Genomic DNA, 20,340 nt, shown 5'->3' with positions numbered 1-20,340 from the left:
TTTCAATTACCTTCATATACAGAAGATCAACTTAGTATATACCAAGCAAAGATTTCAACAGACTGCACTCACACAACTGCACAAGATATAGAGTATTGTTCGACTAGTAGTGTTATCTTTAGCTCTCATAGTAAAACACATTAAGGACAGAGATCCTACATGGGGAGCATGTGCCCAGTGACTCCTGTTGTGGATTTAAAAATTGACTCTTTTTTATGACATCAGTAATCACTCGAGGCTCTTGCCATGATCTGTCGACGTTATGGAGGCCCCTTGAGTTCACCAACTCTGAACTTGTTTAGTCAAGGCCGTATCACAGTGGAGGTTCCTTCCTCCCTTCAGAGAAAGGCGCCTCCTTCTTTGATGGCCTGTTCCTTCTGCTGGGGTCTTGTTCACCAAGATCTTTCATTTAGGTTGTTTTTGTCACAGTGTCTTGGCTTTCCATGCCTGTGAGACTCTCATGGGCCTTTTAGCCAGATCTGAAGCCCCAAGGGTTGATTCTGAGGCCAGAGTGCTGTTTAGGGCGTTTGACATTCTATGAGTCTGCTGTGTGTCCTGCTTCCCCTACAGGATCATTCTCTCCCTTTTAATTCTATCCTTCATTATTTGCAGACACTAAGACCATCTTCTTAAGCTGGAGAAGCTCACAATGGGTGAAAAAGTAGGGGAAAAAAGTACTGATGTGTGCTCCTACCCCACAGCAGCAGTGAGAGAACTCACCTATATGAGTCACCTTTCATCTTCAGAATGGTGTCCTCCATGGATCAAAGGGGCATCTTGCCTTTAGGTGTGTTTGGGCCTGGGAATGCATGACCTGGGTCCAAATTTGGGTATGTGGCTCCAAGTTGGTGAAACTGGTTGCTGCTCCCTTAATCAGGTCTCCTCTTGACACTTAGAAACTCAAAAGCCCTTTGCAGTGTTTTCTTCTTTCTTTCCTGAAAACCTCCTTAGCTTGCTCTTTAACAGTAGGCTTTGGGGCCAGCACTGTGGCATAGTGGGTAAAGCCGCCATCTGCATTACTGGCATCCCATATGGGTGCTTGTTCAAGTCCCAGCTGCTCCATTTATGATCCAGCTCCCTGCTATGGCCTGGTAAAGCAGCGGAAGATGGCCCATGTGCTTGGGTCCTTAGACCAGCATGGCAGACCGGAAGAAGCTCCTGGCTTCGGATTGGCCCAACTCTGGCTGATGCAGCCATGTGGGGAGTGAACCAGTGGATGGAAGATATCTCTCTCTCTCTCTCTCTCTGCCTTTCAAATAATTTTTTTTAAAAAAACTGTTAAAAAAAAAGAGAGAGAGAGAGATGCCAGCGCTGTGGCTCAATAGGCTAATCCTCTGCCTTGTGGCTCCGGCACACTGAGTTCTAGTCCCGGTCGGGGCGCCGGATTCTGTCCCAGTTGCTCCTCTTCCAGGCCAGCTCTCTGCTATGGCCCGGGAGTGCAGTGGAGGATGGCCCAAGTGCTTGGGCCCTGCACCCCATGGGAGACCAGGAGAATCACCTGGCTCCTGCCTTCGGATCAGTGCGGTGCGCCGGCTGCAGCGCTCTGGCCGCGGCGGCCATTGGAGGGTGAACCAACGGCAAAGGAAGACCTTCCTCTCTGTCTTTCTCTCTCACTGTCCACTCTGCCTGTCAAAAAAATAAATAAAGAGAGAGAGAGAGAGAGAGAGAGAGAGAGAGAGAGAGAAAATTTCCGTAACAGCCAGAGAGTCAGGGTTGGTGGCTACACAGCCAGGATAATTGTGTAGAGTGCAGTTCTGAATTGCTCCAGAAGAGCCTTGCTGTTCCTGCAGCTAGATGCAAGCTATGTAGCTCACACCACTGTTCTGAGCAAGGCCCCCTGTGCCTCTGCTGCCTCTAAAAGCATGGTTTCCTGTCACGCTCCTGCAGTGACTCCCACATCTTTTTCTTCACTGAGGTCTGGCATGGTGCACTTGATTGGTGGGAGCCTGGGTCACACGATGAGCTCTGGCTGCAAGGGAGCCTGGGAAATAAATGTCTGATCTTTCCCAGACACAGGAAGGGTACTCCTGGGTGGTGGGCAGCCACAAAGTCTTACAGGGATTCTCTGTATTGTCTGTACCCCTTTGGTCATTACAATCTGCTGGAGAATTCAGGCAAATAAGCCTGGAAGGACAGCCCAGGGGACCAGTGCTGGGCAAGGAGGATGGGTGCCAGAGGGAGAGCAGCAGGACGCCTTCCCAGATGACAGGCTGGGGGAGGTTCCCCAGGGTCAGCAGTGTCTAGACTGCTACCTGAGGAGGAATGTGAGCTCCTCACAGTGAAGGTTGCTGGAAGGACACCCTGATCGCGTGAGTGACACCTGCAGAGGTCTGATGTCACAAGGGAGAGCGGCTGGAGTACTGGGTGGGCAGAGCAACCGGTGGCTAACCAAGCCCCTCTAGATGATTCTGACAGATGCTGAAATTCCAGAAATATTGCTTTATAACACTCTTATATTCCTACTTTTTGAATTTTCAGTACTAGGCATTAAGACTTCCCACATTAAAAAAAAAAAAAACACACAAAAACGAGCACTTCCCATCTCCCTTCTTGTTCCAATATTGTACCTGGAATTTGGGTTAGATCACTCTTTGGTATTTATATCTGTAGAGCAATGTAAATGCTGTTCACAGCTGTGTGAGTGCTATACCAAGGCTAGCCTTCTCTCCTGCACAAATGTTAGTTTTACATTGATCTCTACTGCATGGCTGTTTCCTCCCAATTGCTGAGTGCTTTCCATACTAACCACGTAGTCACCCACAAACTCCCCCTAACAGTGTTCATCTCCTTTCAATACACTTGATGATGTTAGGTGTCCCATTAATGCTATCCCATGAAGTCTCTTTGCTGCCTTCAGACATGTGCCAATCTGGACTTGGGCCCTTTCTGGGCTGCCCTTTTCCCTAACATGTTGATTCTCCTGTTTCCTGGATACCACCTCTGCCCTGATCTTGCTTAACTCCTTCATTCTGGTGGCACTTCCCAGGAAAATATAGAATAATCGTGATTTTAGATCTCAAATGCCTGAAAATGCCTTTTTTCTACCCTCACTCCTGAGTGGTAGTTTGGCTGGGTGTAGAAGTGATAGTTGGAAATCACTTCTCAGAAGGTCGACATAATTGCTCCCCTCTCCTCTTCTGTTCCAGCATCCTGCGTGGAATAAGAATCTACTTCAATTTCTGGTCTTTTGTATGTGACTTGCATACTTTATTTACTTATTTATACTTTCTCTCCTCTCTCTCCTCCAGAAGATTTTAGTATCTTCCCTTCACTCCCAGTGTTCTGAATTCCACAGTGATATGTCCTGGTTGCATTTGTTTCCATCCACTATTCTGGGGAGCTTTGAGCTCTTTCAATCTGCAAACTTGTATTCTGGGACATGGTCTTGAATTATTTCTTTCATCACTTATTCTCCTATATTCTTTTCCTTTTCTTTATTTTCAGATCTCATTCTTTGGAGGAAGGAATTCCTGGCCTAATGCATGTCTCTCTCTCTTTCTCTCTCTCTCTCTCTGCCCTCCATTTATCTTTGTGGTTTTGCTCATCTTCCTCAGAGAATTCTTCAATTTTATCTTCCAACTCACCTTTTGAACTTTTCATTCCCGCTACCACATATTTCCAGTAACTATTTTGTTTCTTGAATATTCTTAGCACTTTTTCTTATTTCAGATCTGCAATATCTTCTCTTATCTCTCTAAGGGTATGAATGATAATTTGTTATATTTTATGAAGATTTATTCCCCCTGCATATTCTCTATTTCCTTCAACTTACAGTTATCTGTTAGTTTTAGATTCCATCATATTAGAGGCATCCCTAGAGTGCTTGTATTTAAGGAGTGGACAATAAAAAGGTGATTTCTCTGTGTGCATGGGTTTGTCCTTGTATGCCTATTATCCTGAGATGGCCAAATTCTCCAGAGAAGACTCTCCCTGTCTCCTGCCTAGAAGGCAGAATCTTGGTTACCAGCATTCTGGATGTTGAGTAGGGGAAAAGGCTAGGAGTGTGTATGGAGGGGGCATTATTATTTATCTACTGCTGTATAACAAACTACCCTGCAACTTGGTGGCTTAAAGAATATATTTATTATTTCATAGTTTCTGTGGTTTAGGGATCAAGAAGAGCTTTGTTGGGTGACTCTGGCTTTGGTCTCTTGTGAAGCTGCAGTGCATGGGGGCTCGGTCTACAGCCATCAACTGGGTCTGAAGGTTCTTCTCCCAAAGTGGCTCACTTGCATTCCTGGCCAATTGCACATGATGCCAGGTGTTGGCAGGAGTTTCATTTCCTCCCCTGTGTCCTCATGGCCTGGCAGCTGCCCTCCCCCGGAGCAAGCGATTCAAGAGAGAGCAAGGTAGAAGCCACAGTGTTCTTGATGACCTAGACTGGGAAGTCATATTCTGTCATTTTTCTCAATATCCATTTAGCTGTACAGATTAACCCTACCCAGTGTGGGAGGAGACTACCTAAGAGCCTGCAGCCCAGAAAAAGAGAGCCATGAGGCGCCATATTGGAAATTGACTACCATGAGGTGGAAGGGAAACATCTCAACACATAATGCACATTTAAAATTTTTTTTGTTTTTATTTGATTTGAAAGTCAGAGAGATAAGGAGACAGAGATTTTTCCATCCACTGGTTCATTCCCCAAATGCCTACAGCATCCAGGGCTCGGCCAGGATGTTGGGAGCCAGGAAGTGTTCGGGTTTCTCATGTGAACCACAGGGATCACCCACTGCCTCCAGGATGCACATTAACAGGAAGCTGGAATGGAAAGCAGAGCCAGAACTTGAACCTCAGCACTCCAATATGGGATGCAGTTGATCTTAACGGTGTCTTAATCACAGTACCAAATCACAGTGCCTGCCCCACAATGGGTGTTTTTACTTTTTAGTCATTTTTAGCAAGGTATTGCCACTTTCAGTTGCACCTGATGCCTCTGGTTCAGGGACCCTGAATTTTGTTCTTCCCAAAGAATAAAGCTCCAATCTCATACAAAATGGAAGAGAAGGGACTTGGGGAGAGGGTCCAGGAGTTTGCCTCCCAAATAGACTTTCAGCAGTTTTCTTGTATTTGGTCCCACCCTTGCCTCGGCTTCAAGCAGTGTCTAACCTGATAATTCTTTAGCCATGTGGTAAGGAGCCAGCTCTGTAATATACATTGGGTTGGTTCTTGGCTTTCTCCACTGCCAATGTAAAAATCAGCCTTACTTCTGCTAAGTCAGCTTCCACTTACCCACCTGATTTTCTGCTTTTAGACTTGTGTTGCTATGGGTATCTCTATGATTTGCTTTGCTTTTGTGAGTTTGTTTTGACAAAAATTGTTTTTAACAATCCCTTTACTAGGCTTTATTGGAGTTAGGGAAAGAAGTAGAAGGTATTGCATGCATTTTTTAAAAATTTATTTTATTTATTTGAAAGACAGAGTTACATAGAGAGAGAGCCAGAGAGAGAGAGAGAGAGATGGAGAGAGAGAGAGAGAGAAAGAGAGAGAGGTCTTCCATCCACTGGTTCACTCCCCAAATGACCATAACAGCCAGAGCTGAGCTGATCCTAAGCCAGGAGCCAGGAGCTTCTTCTGGGTCTCCCATGCAGGTACAGGGTTCTACTGCTTTACCAGGCCATAGCAGAGAGCTGGATTGGAAATGGAACAGTCTGGACTCAAACCAGCGTCCATATGGGATGCCTGCACTTGCAGGCGAGGGCTTTAACCCACTGTGCCCTTGCATTTTTTTTTTTTTTATATTTAACTGGAAGCTCTCCTTCTCTTTCATCCTTGCTGCTTCTGAGTTTTGCCCTTTGATCTGAAAATTACTCCTTTTTTCCTCTTCTCATAAAATTCTGAAAAAGGGTAAAGAATCACTTTGAAAGTTAAAAACTGAATAAAAACTTTAGGTGAATTTTTTTTTAGGATTTATTTATTTATTTATTTGAAAGACAGAGTTACAGAGAGGCAGAGGCAAAGACAAAGAGAGCGGGAAGTCTTCCCTCTGCTAGTTCACTCCCCAGATGGCCAGAGGTGCACCAATCCAAAGCCAGGAGCCAGGAGCTTCTTCTATGGTGCTGTGGCTACAGCCGTGGTGGCCATCTGGGGAGTGACCCAGCAGATGGAAGACTTCTCTCTCTGCTGCTGCCTCTCTGTAACTCTGTCTTTCAAATAAATAAGTAAATCTTAAAAAAAAAAAAAAAAAGAAAAGAAACATGTGATTCTGGTTAAATAGGAGGAGTCACATACAAAAAGTAAAAAACTTTTAAATATTCTAAAATATTATCTAATCAGAGTAGCCATTACTATCCTCAGTCAGAAAGGGCATCAGGTTAGGGCAAGTATGCAATTAACTCCTCTACTCCCACAAAAGGGAAAGAGATGGGGAGGTACTCAGAGAGTTTATACACTTTTTAAGTCGCTGTAGTGGCTTTTCCCCCTCAAAAGTCCCAACACCTAATTCCTATGAATGTGACCTTATTTGCAAATAGAGTCTTTGTGGATGTAATTAAATTAAGGATCTTGCTTTGAGAACTTGGATTTGGGTGGGTGCTGGATTCAATGACAGTGTCCTTAAAAGAGAATGCATGGGGCTGGCACTGTGGCATATTGGGTAAACCTGTCACTTGCAGTGCTGGCATCCCATATGGATGCCGGTTCGAGTCCTGGCTGTTCCACTTCCAATCCAGCTCTCTGCTATGGCCTGGGAAAGCAATAGAATATGGCCAAGGGAGAAGCTCCTGGGTCTGGCTTCGGATCATTGCAGCTCCGGCCATTGCAGCCATCTCAGGAGTGAACCAGTGGATGGAGAACCTCTCTCTGCCTCTGTCTCTCTATAATTCTTCCTTTAAAATAAATAAAAAATAAATCTTAAAAAAAAAAGAAAACTCTATTATCCTCAAAGCAAAGATCTCTTGAGAAAGATAAAGCAAATTGAGCCACAGGGACGCGGGAAGAAGGCCACATGAAGACGGAGGCACAGACTGCGTGACACATCTGTAAGTCAAGGAGCATTTAGCTTTTTTTTTTTTTTTTTTTTTTTTTTTAAATATTTACTTACTTGAGAAGCAGAGTTATAAACAGAGAGGGAGAGACAGAGAGGTCTTCCATGTGCTGGTTCACTTCCCAAATGGTCGCAAAGGCAGGAGCTAGGCCGATTTGAAGCTAGGAGCCAGGAGCTTCCTCTGTCTCTCCCATGTGGCTGCAGGGGCCCAAGGACTTGGGCCAGCCTCCACTGCCTTCCCAGGCCATAGCAGAGAGCTGGATCAGAAGTGGAGCAGCTGGGACTCAAACCAGTGTCTCTATGGGATGCCAGTGCCACAGGCAGAGACATAGCCTACAGCGTTGGCCCTAAGAAACACTATGCTCTGCCAGCAGCCACCAGAAGCTGGGAGAGAGACAGGATTTTCCCTCAGGGCCGCCAGAGGGTCCAAGACTGCTCGCATCTGGATGTTGGACTTTGATTTCATTTTCCAAAGCTTTGAGAGAAGACATTTCTTCTGTTTCAAGCCACTCTGTTTGTGGTCATATGTTAGGGCAGCCCTGGGAAACTCATGGAGTCTCACTGTAGTAAATGACAGAGTTGACCTTGGCCCCTGGGCTGCCCGTCTGTGGCTTAACTCAGTTCGCTCCACTGGCTCCTGTAACTCTCCTGACTGTGAGTCACCTTGGGTCACATAGGACCCTTTGTGCTTCTGGGCCTGAATCAGGTGAAAAGTCATGTAGCACTCCCCAAAGATGAGAATGAAGCTTCTCGCTCTGTGTGACCCTTGGAGGAATGGAAAATGTGGTTCAGATTCAGGGCACCCATGAGTGCAGGGAGCTTCTACATTTGCTGAGAAGTTCTAGCAAACTCCTACTTACTTAGAGCAAGGTTTCCCTAGGTGCCATTGGCCTAGGAGCTGGACAGTTATTGTACTGTAAGCTCTTGTCTCTAACATATTAGTGCAGCATTGTTCCCCAGAGAAGGGTCCCGGCTGCTGAGAGGGGACACAGGCCTATGCGGAGATGCAGTGAGGTTGGCAAGGACTTGGCCGGTCACCCCATGTCAGGTCTTTGATGCATGAGCTTCCCCTCTCGTGCAAGTCCAGTGAACAGAAGCCAGCTGTTCTGGCCTGGCTCACAAGGACCTCATGCAGACCATCTGTGCTGGGCTCCGAGGAAGGGCGCAGCGATTCTGAGCTGCTCTTCCTCATCCTCACTTCTCAGGGGGAGCCCCACGCCTTCCACCCAATTACAGACCCAGTCCACGTTTCTGTGGTTGAGGGAGCTGAGGCTCGGCCCATGCCCTCAAGCCCACAGCCACAACAGGACCGTGGACTTCGGAGTCTGTACCAGAGACTTTGTGCCAAGACACTCATTTGCATAAAAATCTTCTGGAAACATGCTGAAAATAAGATTTGGAGATCTGGCTCAAAGACTGATTCATTGTCTGGGGTGGAGCCCAGGAATCTGCATTTATGACAAGCACCCCAGGAGAGTCCGCAGCCTAAGGACGTCAATGGCAGCTTCCATGAGTGCAATGTTTTCGTGTGCTACTTTGTCTGAATGTTTACGTCCCTGTACGTCAAATTCCTGTATTGAAGCCCTAGCCCCACCCTGCCAAGGTGATGGTATCAGGTGCTGGGCCTTTGGGAGGTGATGAGCTCCTGAGGTTGGGGCCTTCAGGAATGGGATTAATGTCCTCATCCAAGAGACCCCAGACAGCTGCCTTGTCCCTTCTGCCATCGGAAGACTCAGCTGGAAGGGGTCATCCAAGAGCCGGGAAATGAGCCTGCACCACCACGACTGCCAGCAGTCGCGGGCTTCCTGGCAGCCAGCAGAGTGAGAAATATCTGTTCTGTTGTAGCAGCTCGACTAATTAAGACAGCTGGAGAATGCCCTGCGTCTCAAAGACGTCATCTTTGCCCTTCTGGCAGAGCCGGGTCGGCACCTCTGCATGGGCTCAGGCTTGGGGAGGAAGATGGCAATTCCCCAGGGTGAGGCTGGGGGTGAGCCAACAGTTACAGCAGCAAAAGCTGTTCCAGGCCCCCATTGGGTTGTGCCTCTGGCATAAAAGATGACCCATTATGAATCCGGGGCCTGGCCAAGTAAGCAAGGCTCTGCACCACGGCTCCCTGCTGGGAGAAGCACCCCGAGCAAGCACACAGGGGTTCCCAGATGCTGTCGCAGGAGCTGTCTCCCAGGGGAAGCCAGCTTCCCCAGCTGCCCAGGTGTGGAGAAACTTTCCACTTTGGGTAAACAGCAGCAGCAGCAGCGATAACCCAGAGGCTGGGAGGCCCGTTAGACATGACCTGCCTCCTGCCCTGTGTCTGGGAGCCTATCCTGGGGACCCGGGGACTCCCCGTTCCTGCTGCACACAGCTGCCCTATCCCTGGGTGCGTGGTCTTTAGCCGCAGGCATCCTGTTCTGGTTTCAAACTCCCTGTTGGCTCCTCCTCCCAGGCCTGTGGCCTTCGTGGCATTTGGCCAGTTGTGCTGATGTGATTATCTGTCCCCTGCTGGTCTGCAAGCTTCCCGGAGCCAGGAAACAACTCACTCCCAGACACAGCACGGCACCGGCAAGGCTTGGTGGTGGATGGATGAATGAATGAGTGATGGCATAATTGCTGAGTGATTTACGTAAGGAAGGGGGGTTGGTGTGCGGCTTCTTGTTGGGTGGCACTGCACAAGGAGAAAGGTTGGCTGAGCTTTGAGAACTTGCTTGGCTTTGCAGATAAAGGGCATCTACAATCTTGCACGTCCTACACTTGTCATCGCCCCTCAAAAATCCCTCCTCCTCTTCCTCCTGGGCTCCCTCTCAGAGACAGGCACAGCCACCCCCTCACTGTCCTAGGCAGGAGCCCACACATCACCTGCCTCTCCCGCATTGTCCACATCCAGTCCGTCCACAGCCAGTGGCCTCTGCCCGCCTCCCAGTGGCTCTTTAAGCAGCAGGCTTCTCCTCACGTGCACCCCACCACCACCTCGGGCAGGGCACCTGGACGCCTCGGCCACCTGCTGAGGGTCTCTCCATTTCTCCACTCACAGCTCCCTCACTTACTCTGCAGACACACATCTCCACACCTGAGGCTGTGCAAGTCTTGGGGACCTTGTGGAGACACAGGGCCTGCTTCAATAGATCAGAGCTGGGCCCGGGGAGGCCAGTACTGGTGGCTTGCAAGCCACAATGAGCAGCCAGGTGTTGCTTCTAAAATTGAAGACTGTCACTCCTTCCCTTCACACTCCGTAGTGGCTCCCTCTGGCCCAGGCCAGGAGCTCAGTATGTTGCATTTCCCCCACGTTCACCAATGTGTTTGCAGCTTTTCCAATCATGCACCTGAGCTGTTCCCCCTGCCTGCCCTCCTGCCTGTTAACCTCCCCCATCCGTCACCTCCTCCAGGAATCCTTTGCAGACCCCATGCATGCACTCTTCACTCGCAGTGAAACGCTCGATGACTGTCTGCCCAACCCTCACGGCTTTACAATGCACTGTGCTGTTCACCTGCCCATCCCCTCACCTACGGCTTAACGGAGGCGACGTCCACAGCTGTCTGCCCATGGAGGGTGGAATTTTCCGGTCAGCGGCTTGACCCACTGTCAAGTGGCAACTCTGTCTCTGGTGCTTTCCCTAGGGCGCTGTTAAAGGGATCATTTTTATTCACTGCACACTGCCAGCTCCTGCCCCAACCTGTGTTATAGTTCTTTGATCTTGAGGTCAAGGGTCATCTGATTTCATCTCTGTCAGGATCCCCTGGGGGCTGTTGAGTCAGCCGCTGCTCCCTCACTGGGGGCCTGCATCCGGGCACCATTGGCTGGGCAGACCTTGAGTGTGGGCCTGGCTCCCCCTGCGTGCTCTGACTGCACACTCCAGGTTTCTTGCTGTCTGTCCCCATGCTTACTGCAGTCTTGGCCCTCGGAGACCCAGAGGTCTCGCAGAGTCTGGCGCCACCCAGGTCTCAAGGCTGCATGAGCCGGCACCGAGAATGAATGTCCTGCAAATCTAGGGGACTTTGAAGGGTCCCTTGTCCTCTCCATCTCTCCACCACCACCTCACCCCACCGCAAAATCCCAAAGCCCTTTAAGCATCCTCCAGCATCGATGCCATGTTCAGCCAAGCGCTTCTGCCACCACAGGCTCTCAACCTGGGCTCAGTTAGAAAAGGAACAAGACCCAAGTGCAGACGATGCGGGTTCCAGTCCTGGCCCTTCTATTTGCTACATGTTTGGCCCCATTCAGTCACTGCCTCTCCAGGTCTCTGTGTGCCCATCTGTCCAATGGGCTCATGTGCATTCCCTGTCAGCTGTGGTGTAGATCACAAGAGCCAGTGAATGCACAGGTGCTTGCCCAAGGCAGGTGTGAGGTGAGTGAACACATTAAAGGAAAGGGAAGGGCTGGTGCTGTGGTGTAGCGGGTAAAGCCGCCGCCTGCAGCGCTCACATCCCATATGGGCGCCAGTTCAAGTCCTGGCTGCTCCACTTCTGATCCAGCTCTCTGCTATGGCCTGGGAAAGCAGTAGAAAATGGCCCAAGTCCTTGGGCCCCTGCACCTGCATGAAAGACCCGGAAGGAGCTCCTTGCTCCTGGCTTTGGATCAGCCCAGCTCCGGCCATTGAGGCCAAATGGGGAGTGAAGCAGCGGATGAAGACCTCTTTCTCTCCTCTCTGCCTCTCTGTAACTCTGCCTTTCAAATAAATAAATTTTAATAAGGAAGGGGAAGGCAGAAGTGACCGTCTTGGTGTTTCTTACTCCCCCACTTTTATTTTATTTATTTTTTGACAGGCAGAGTGAACAGTGAGAGAAAGAGACGGAGAGAAAGGTCTTCCTTTACCGTTGGTTCACCCTCCAATGGCCGCCGCGGCCGGCGCACTGCGCTGATCCGAAGCCAGGAGCCAGGAGCTTCTGCTGGTCTCCCATGCAGGTGCAGGGCCCAAGCACTTGGGCCATCCTCCACTGCACACCAGGACAGAATCCAGCGCCCCGACCGGGACTAGAACCCAGTGTGCCGGCGCCACAAGGCAGAGGATTAGCCTAGTGAGCCGCGGTGCTGCCGCCCCCGCCCCCCCCCCCTTCTAGTTGTTTCCATACCCGTCTCCCTAGGCCATCTAACTACCCCACCCCCAAGCATAGCAGCCGGTCACCTAAGCTGCTCAGCCACACTGGTGAGCATCCACTCAATGCATCGTCTCCCTCTGGCGTGTTGACTGAAAACTGTCATCCAGGCAGGAAGCCCAGAAGAGAGTTTAGAAGCCAGAAATGCAGGCACAGGTAGACTCTATGTGAGTGGGGCTCCAAGGGCCGGCAGGGGGAGCCCCTTAGAGCTCCCAGCTTCTCCCAAGGGCCGGATGGGGCTCCACTGGCCAGGGAGGTCAGTGCTTTGGGGGACCATGCTCTTGCCCCACAGCCTCGTGTCAGGACTTCTCGCACTGGCCATGGCCCACTGAGTAGTTTGTGGCAAATAGGCACTGCCAGGATCGCTGAGGGACTCTGCCAGTGTGCTCTAGGTGGCCTGCCTGGTAAGGAAGGGGCACACAGGAAAGGCGAACAGCGCTGTGGTCTCTCCTGGAGAGCTGCGGGGGGGGCCCCTTCCAGGCCGCGATGCCCAGAGGGAAGGAAGAGTGCCCCGCCCCTGCGATGCCACAGTGACCGTGTGTCACTAGCTGGCATCAAGCCTCTCCTCCCCTTGATCTACTGGAGAGGCACCGTGCGTGTCCTCACGAATACCCACTCAGCGGAGTTGCTGCACGCAGCCTGGGCCTCAGCTCTGCTGCCAGCCGCCGTGGCCCGGAGAATCTCCGCACCCGGAGGAAACGCAGTGTCCTTCCTGGAAGAGTTGGCGCCCCAAACTTCTCCTCGGGACTTTATTAGGAGACAAGTGCATACTTTTCTCTGGCATGTGGGATCGCCCTGGACTCTAATCCCAGCCGGCGGGGTCTGGCCACCACGGCCCCGCAGGTCCTGCCCCGGCTACGCCCTCCCTCTCAAGATGGCTGGCGACCGCTGCCCGCCATTGGCGTTGTGCAGGCCCCATTCCCGCACCTGCGCCGCGGCCGCGTGGCCGCCATCTTCCACCCAGAAGGCCTTCTCCTCCTCCCACAGCGCGTTCTCCTCCTCCCACAGGGCCTTCTTATCCTGCCACAGGGCCTTCTCCTCCTCGAGCAGCGCCCTCTCCTCCACCCACAGCGCCTTTTCTTCTTCCCACAGCGCCTTGTCCTCCGCCAGAAGGTTCCGGTCTCTTTCCCACAAGGCATTGTCCTCTTTCCAGAAAGCCTTATCCTCCTTCCAGAAGGTGCGGTACTTTTTCCAGAAGGTTTTCTCCTCCTCCCGGAAAGATTTTTCCATGTCCCAGAAAGTTTTTTCTTCTTTCCAGAAGGTTTTCTCTTCTTCCCAGAAAGGTCTCTCCTCTTCCCAAAATTCCAAGATGTGGCCCTGGAAAGCCCGGATCTTGCCTCGGAAGCTCCACATCTGTTCCCTGAAGTCTTCTATTTTCTCCCGGAAACGTTGCATCTCTTCCCGGAAAGCCTTTTCCTCCTGCAGCTTGTGGATCAGCTTCTTCTGACGGACACTGGGCGAGGAGACCGCCAGCGGCCGGAAGCAAGCGAGGCCCATCCATTTGCTCACCTTGAAGGGGAGCATCTTCCTGCTCAGCCAGGATGGTGGGGCGGCTGTGATGGAGGCCAGGGCCAGGCTGGGGGACCAAGTCCAGGTCAGCTGGTCAAACCCTGTGGGGCACCAGAGAGGGGGTACCCATGAGAATCGCGAGCCAGGACAGAACCTGATCATGGACCTCCCGCTCCACTGGGGGTGTTAGTGAGGGATGAGCTTTGGTAGGGAATCATGCCGGGTCACCCTGGCTTGGGGCTGACAGGGCGGTCAGTCCATTCAAGCTCAAGGCTACTGAAAACAAACTCGGCCACCCAGGTTCTAAACTTGAGAATTAAAGCATACCGGGGCCACATGATAACACAGCAAGTGTGTCATGTAGAGCTTTGTTTTGCTTTTAAGTACTAAAGCACCCCCGCCCAAGCAGGATTTGTCAAATCACTGAATCTGGAGGTTTTGGCCTCCTCACTTGGGAGTCGCTCGTGCCCAGCAGGGTGCCTTGTCTGTGAGTGTCCCCTGTCACAGCTTCCTGGGAAGCAGGAAGCAAGCGAGTGTGCTTCCCTCACTGGCCTGGGGAAGGGAATAAAGTGTCGAAAGGTGACAGACAGTGCCAAACGTTGGTGAGGATGTGGCACAGTGAGTGCCAGGGACCAAGAGTGAAGGCACCTTAGGAGGGAGCGCGCCTCTCCCAGATGCAAACCCAGGAAACTTAGGAATTGTGCAACACTTGCACAAGTAGGTTCACGGAGCTTTGTTTGTAATAGCTCACGTTGGAAACAATCCAGTGACCATCCCAATGGCGTGGGGAAAAAATGGTGGTACCATGCCGGCGTGTGGCAGAGTGGTAAAGGTGCCACCTGTCTAAGAGCCTGGCATCGAGTCCTGGCTCCACTGTGTTCCAGATTCCGACTAACAAAGACCCGAAGAAGCAGCAGCTGATCACTCAAGTAGTTGGGTCCCTGCCACTCATGTGGGAAACAGAGATGGAGTTCTTTGCTCCTGACTTTGGCCTGGCCTGGCCCTGGCTGTTGAAGGCCTTGGAGAGTGAACCAGCAAATAAAAAATCTCCCTCTGTCTCTGTCTCTCTGCCTTTCAAATAAAGCTAGTTATTTATTTATTTTACAGAATTATTTATTTTATTTGAAAGTCAGAGTTACCTAGAAAAGGAGAGGCAGAGTGAGAGAGAGGTCTTCCATCTACTGCTTCACTCCCCAGTTGGCCGCAATGGCCGGAGCTGAGCTGATCCGAAGCCAGGAGCCAGGAGTTTTTTCCAGGTCTCCCAGGAGGGTTCAGGGGTCCAAGGACTTGGGCCATCTTCTGCTTTCCCAGGCCATAGCAGGGAGCTGGATTGGAAGTGGAGCAGCTGGGACTTGAACTGGCATCCATATGGGGTGCGGGTACTGCAGGCTGCTTTAACCACTGCGCCACAGTGCCAGCCCCAAATCTATTTATTTAAATGGTGGTATATTCATGCAAAGGACAGCATGGCTACATATCACATAGGTGAATCTTAGAAGCAATGTTGAGGGGGTCAGCACTGTGGCGTAGCTGCTGCCTGCGTGCCAGCTTCCCATATGGGCCCGGTTGGAGTCCCAGCTGCTCCACTTCTGATCCAGCTCTCTGCTGTGGCCTGGGAAAGCAGTGGAAGATGGCCCAAGTCCTCAGGCCCCTGCACTCTCATGGGAGACCCGAAGGAAGCTCCTGGCTCCTGGCTTCGGATCAGCACAGCTCCAGCCGTTGCGCCCATCTGGGAAGTGAACTAGTGGAGGGAAAACTCTCTCTCTCTCTCTCTTTCCCTCCCCTCTCTGTAGCTCTCCCTTTCAAATAAATAAATCTTTAAAAAAAGAAAACGAAACACAATGTTGAAAGAAAGAAATAGAATCAAGGAATTCCAAAGGGTAAAGTTCCAAAACAAGGAAAGCTGAACTCTGCTGTTTACCTTAGGGGAACATATTTAAGGTGATGACACAGAAATGAAAAGCAAGGAAGAGAGTCCCACAGTCAGGACGCTAGTTACGTGCAGGAGGAAGTGGGAGGGGTGGGTGCGAAGGGTTGTGGGGAGGCGAGTATCTAAGAGGGGATTCTGAGGGGCCAGTTGTATTCTATACCTTTGCTTGGGTGGTGTTTGCATGTGTGTTGTTATAAGAATGACTTAAATTGCACATGCATATTTTATGTACCCAAGTAATGCATTGAATTCAGTATATTCATGATGAAAGCTAGGGAGGAGAGAGAGAGAGGAAAAACAGTAGAGAAAGAGAAAAAAGAACAGATAGAGACAGGGAGAGCAACCTCTAAATGTTGCCATTTATCTAAGCTGTCAATATCAGATCAATCCACAGTTCTGTTACCTGCATAGGTAGGTGGGGAATGAGAAAAAGGGCTGGGAATGGGGAGGTGGTTAGAGTGCAGGCAAGGCCTTAGTGTGGCCATACAAGGAGTGTGTGTACATGGGAGGGGCGTTGGTTTCCACTCTGCTTTCTGGAGGAGCTGGCCCTGCTTAGGGGCCTCACCAGGCACGGAGCAACATGAAGCCTTTCAGGGAGATTTTCCAGGCTTGCCTTGTGGTTTTCCTTCCAGGTTTGAGAGCAGGGAGTGGGGGAGAAAGAAACACATGCCACTCGTATGTAGGTGGAGCCTATGAAGAGACGGCAGCTACAATGTGGCAGCTGCTGACAACCCTGTCCATAAGGTCACACAAACCAGAAACCTGGGGTTTATCTTTGACCTCTTACTCATTGTTACCAGACTTCATCAGCTATCAGGCCTACCAATAAGATCCTTAACAGTTCTTCTACTTCTTCTGTTTTTAAAGATTTATTTATTGGGGCTGGTGCTGTGGTGCAGTAGGTTAATTCTCTGCCTGCAGCACTGGAATATCATATAGGTACCCGTTCTAGTCCTGGCTGCTCCACTTCCGATCCAGCTCTTTGCTGTGGCCTTGGGAAAGCAGTAGAAGATGACCCAAGCGCTTAGACCCTTGAACCTGCATGGGAGACCTGGAGGAAGCTCCTGGCTCCTGGTTTCAGATCAGCTCAGCTCTGGCCATTGTGGCCATTTGGGAAGTGAACCAGTGGATGGAGGATCTGTCTCTCCTTCTCTGTCTGTAACTCCCTCTCTCAAATAAATACATAAAAATGTTTTATAAAAGATTATTTATTTGAGAGGCAAAGGTAGAGAGAGAGAAGTCTTCTGTCTACTTGTTCACTCCCCAAATGGCCACAATGGCTAAGATGGGTCAATCCAAAGCCAGGAGCCAAGAGCTTCTTCTGGGTCTCCCAAATGGGTACAGGGGTCCAAGCACTTAGGCCATCTTCCACTGCTTTCCCCGGCCATAGCAGAGAGCTAGATCAGAAGTGGGGCAGCCAGGACTCCAACCGGGGCCCATATGGGATGCCGGCATTGCAGGCAGCGGCTTTATCCACTACACCACAGCACTGGCCCCTTAACATTTCTAAAACCATGACTGTACTGCATCTCTTTGACCATGGCCAGTTCAGGCCAGGATGCTGGTAATGGCCACCCAGTCTCTGGCATCCATCTCACTCTTCCATCCACTCCCTGCACTGTAGCCCCAGGGATGTTTCCAAAACCGCATCCCATTGTATCTCAGCTGCTTTCAAACCTCCCAAGAAACCAGAGCCAGAGTCTTAAGCCTTCTGCACCCTGACTCCTGCTTGTCTCTCCCTTTACTCTCCCACTTAGTCTCCACTCAACTCCAGATCTGTTTCGTAACAAGAGCTCTGGTCAGCTCTCTGGAAACAACTGGAAGTTTCCTGTCCCTACCTTTTCCTCCGGTTGTGTGCTGGAATTCCTGTCCATCCCCTCCCTGGCAGGAGCTGCTGAACTTTGAAAAGTCCCTCCCCAGTCCCCATATTGTTACTTGTTACCCCTATTGTTACTTGTCAGCTTGACAAACTGGGTGTGGCCATGTCTTCCTGCTACCTGTATTATAATAGAAGGCCATGCACAGGGGAAGGAACTGAGAAATATGCTTTTGATTTGAGCTGATTTGAACTGAATTTTGGAACTTTGATTTTCTAAGTTGTACTATGGTTCCTTGGAGGCCTTCAAATCTGCCAAGTTCTCCCTTCCTTCTCTCCTGGTCTCTCTCCCTGGTTAGCTCTGCCTGCTCTCGTGTCACTTCATCTGGGTAATCCTTCAATCAGCTAAGGAGTTTCCTCCTCCAGGCAGCCTCTCCTAACCCCTGGCCAAGCTCAGGCTGAGTATGTGACCTTCCTGTCCAACTAGGAACACCCAGAGTCCAGCACAATTTCTGGCACACGACAGATATAGAGAAGCTGTCAGTTTAAATGAATGGCAGGCTCCCGGGTTAGACTCCTGGAAAAATTAATCACCAAGTTTTTCTCCTCAAGTTTCTACTAAATTATCTTTGTGAAACAGATTGAAGTACCATATCAGACACATAGATGCGTATTTAGATATGAAGTATAATACAAACTGTAGATGTGCATCTATGTAGATATAAAACTTATGCAATAAAGAAATACAGAGCTGCACTTCCCATCCAGCTCCCTGCTAACATGCCTGGGAAAAGCAATGGAAGATGGCCGGGGTATTTGGGCCCCTGCACCCACTTGGGAAATCTGGAAGAAACTCCTTGCTCCTGGCTTCAGTCTGGCCCAACCCTTAGCCATTGTGGCCATTTGGAGAGTGAGCCAGTGGATAAGAGATCTCTCTCTCTCTCTCTTTCTCTCTCTCTGTCTCTCTCTCATTGTAACTCTCCTTTTCACATAAATATAAATAAATGTCAAAAAAGCCTAGTTTTTGTAATTATACTTTAAGTCTTTGAACTTTATTTTTGAAGGGAAATATTCTATATGACTTTATGCTTAGGCTACATGCAATATAATCTAGAACCAACTGTTACTTACTGCTTAGCTTTTCCCAACTGGGCAACTGTGGCCCTCCAAGGGCGGGCAGTCATTGTTGTATCAGATTCGCGGTGATGCTGTCTCAGGACTCACCCCAACACCGCTGGCAAAGACCCCTTGTACCCTCTCAGTCCTGCCTTACAGGAGGGAGAGGGCCAAGATGGGGCCCTGAATAAGAGACTTTAAGGAAAGAAAAGAGCACTGGGAAGATTTAAGACGCTCGGCCATTTTCCATCCTTGAGCTCACCCATAGGGTGGCTTTGTTGATGACTCACAGATAATTGTTACCTCAGATTCTATCTGGATTGTCTCTGGGAGGGAGCCTCTAGGAGTCATGTGCCAGTGACCTCCCTTGCTGCTTTAAAGAATCCCTCTCTTTGGGGCCGGTGCTGTGACGCAGTGGGTTAAAGCCCCAGCCTGCAGTCCCGGCATCCCATATGGGCACTAGTTCAAGTCCCAGCTGCTCCCCTTCCGATCCAGCTCTCTACTGTGGCCTGGGAAAGCAGTAGAGGATGGCCCAAGTCCTTGGGCCCCTGTACCCACATGGGAGTCCCAGAAGAAGCTCCTGGCTCCTGATCAGCTCAGCTCTGGCCGTTGCGGTCATTTGGGGAGTGAACCAGCAGAATGGAAGACCTCTCTCTGGCTCTACCTCTCTCTGTAACTCTTTCAAATAAATAAGGCCGGCGCCGCGGCTCAATAGGCTAATCTTCCACCTTGCGGCGCTGGCACACTGGGTTCTAGTCCTGGTCAGGGCACCGGATTCTGTCCCAGTTGCTCCTCTTCCAGGCCAGCTCTCTGCTGTGGCCCGGGAGTTCAGTGGAGGATGGCCCACGTGCTTGGGCCCTGCACCCGCATGGGAGACCAGGAGAAGCACCTGGCTACTGGCTTTGGATCAGCGCGGTGCGCCGGCCGCAGCGGCTATTGGAGGGTGAACCAACGGTAAAGGAAGACCTTTCTCTCTCTCTCTCTCTCACTGTCCACTCTGCCTGTCAAAAATAAAAAAAAAATATTTTTTTTCCACAGACAAAGTTAGACAGTGAGAGAGACAGAGGTCTTCTTTTTCTGTTGGTTCACCCCCTAAATGGCTGCTATGGCAGGCGCGCTGCGCCTATCCGAAGCCAGGAGCCAGGTGCTTCTCCTGGTCTCCCATGTGGGTGCAGGGCCCAAGCACTTGGGCCATCTTCCACTGCCCTCCCGAGCCGCAGCAGAGAGCTGGACTGGAAGAAGAGCAACCGGGACAGAATCCGGCGCCCCAACCGGGACTAGAACCCAGGGTGCTGGTGCCACAGGCGCTGGCCCTAAAATAATTCTTTAAACAAACAAACAAAAAAAAAGAATTGCTCTCTTTGTCTTTGATTATTTGTTTTTTTTTTTTTTTGTATTGAGGAAAACTGACAGAGAAACAGAGAACATCCACTCTCTGGCTCATTACCTAAATGCCTGGCAACAGCCTGGGGCTGGGCCAGGTTGAAGCCAGGAGCCAGGAATTCCTTCTGGGTCTACCACATGAGTGACAGTGCCACGTACTTGAGCCATCACTTGCTCTTCCCAAGGCACACATTAGTAGGAAGCTAGATTGGAAACAAGGAGGAACTCAAGTCTATGCAACCTGATATGGGAGGCTTAACCACTGTGCCATAATGCCTGCCCCCTTCCCTTCTTTTTGGACAGACAGAGTGGACAGTGAGAGAGAGAGAGAGAGAGAGAGAGAAAGGTCTTCCTTTGACATTGGTTCACCCTCCAATGGCTGCCGCGGCCGGCGCGCTGCAGCCGGCGCACTGCACTGATCCGAAGCCAGAAACCAGGAGCTTCTCCTGGTCTCCCATGCGGGTGCAGGGGCCCAAGGACTTGGGCCATCCTCTACTGCACTCCCGGGCCACAGCAGAG

At 50.5% G+C, this 20,340-nt stretch overlaps 1 protein-coding gene and 1 long non-coding RNA gene across 3 annotated transcripts in view; one reads left to right on the top strand and one right to left on the bottom strand.

Annotated features, from left to right (window-relative positions):
• LOC149124609 (uncharacterized) overlaps positions 1–20,340 on the top strand; it is a 62,974-nt gene that overhangs the window by 5,324 nt on the left and 37,310 nt on the right. The gene's annotated exons all lie outside the window — the stretch shown is intronic.
• CCDC70 (coiled-coil domain containing 70) lies at positions 12,845–13,600 on the bottom strand. Its single transcript, XM_008273866.5, has one exon. It carries the CDS (start codon positions 13,589–13,591, stop codon positions 12,923–12,925), a length of 669 nt encoding a protein of 222 aa, XP_008272088.4. The 5' UTR covers positions 13,592–13,600; the 3' UTR covers positions 12,845–12,922.

This window comes from Oryctolagus cuniculus, chromosome 9 (genome assembly GCF_051225735.1).
Source record: "Oryctolagus cuniculus isolate XC-2025 breed Fujian yellow rabbit chromosome 9, ASM5122573v1, whole genome shotgun sequence".
Classification (NCBI taxonomy): domain Eukaryota; kingdom Metazoa; phylum Chordata; class Mammalia; order Lagomorpha; family Leporidae; genus Oryctolagus; species Oryctolagus cuniculus.
Note: the sequence above shows the minus strand (reverse complement) of the source record. Positions and strands in the feature narration are given on the sequence as shown.

Excerpts from the sequence above, each read along its gene's own strand:
- CCDC70 (XM_008273866.5), bottom strand. The coding sequence starts at position 13,591 with ATGCTCCCCTTCAAGGTGAGCAAATGGATGGGCCTCGCTTGCTTCCGG.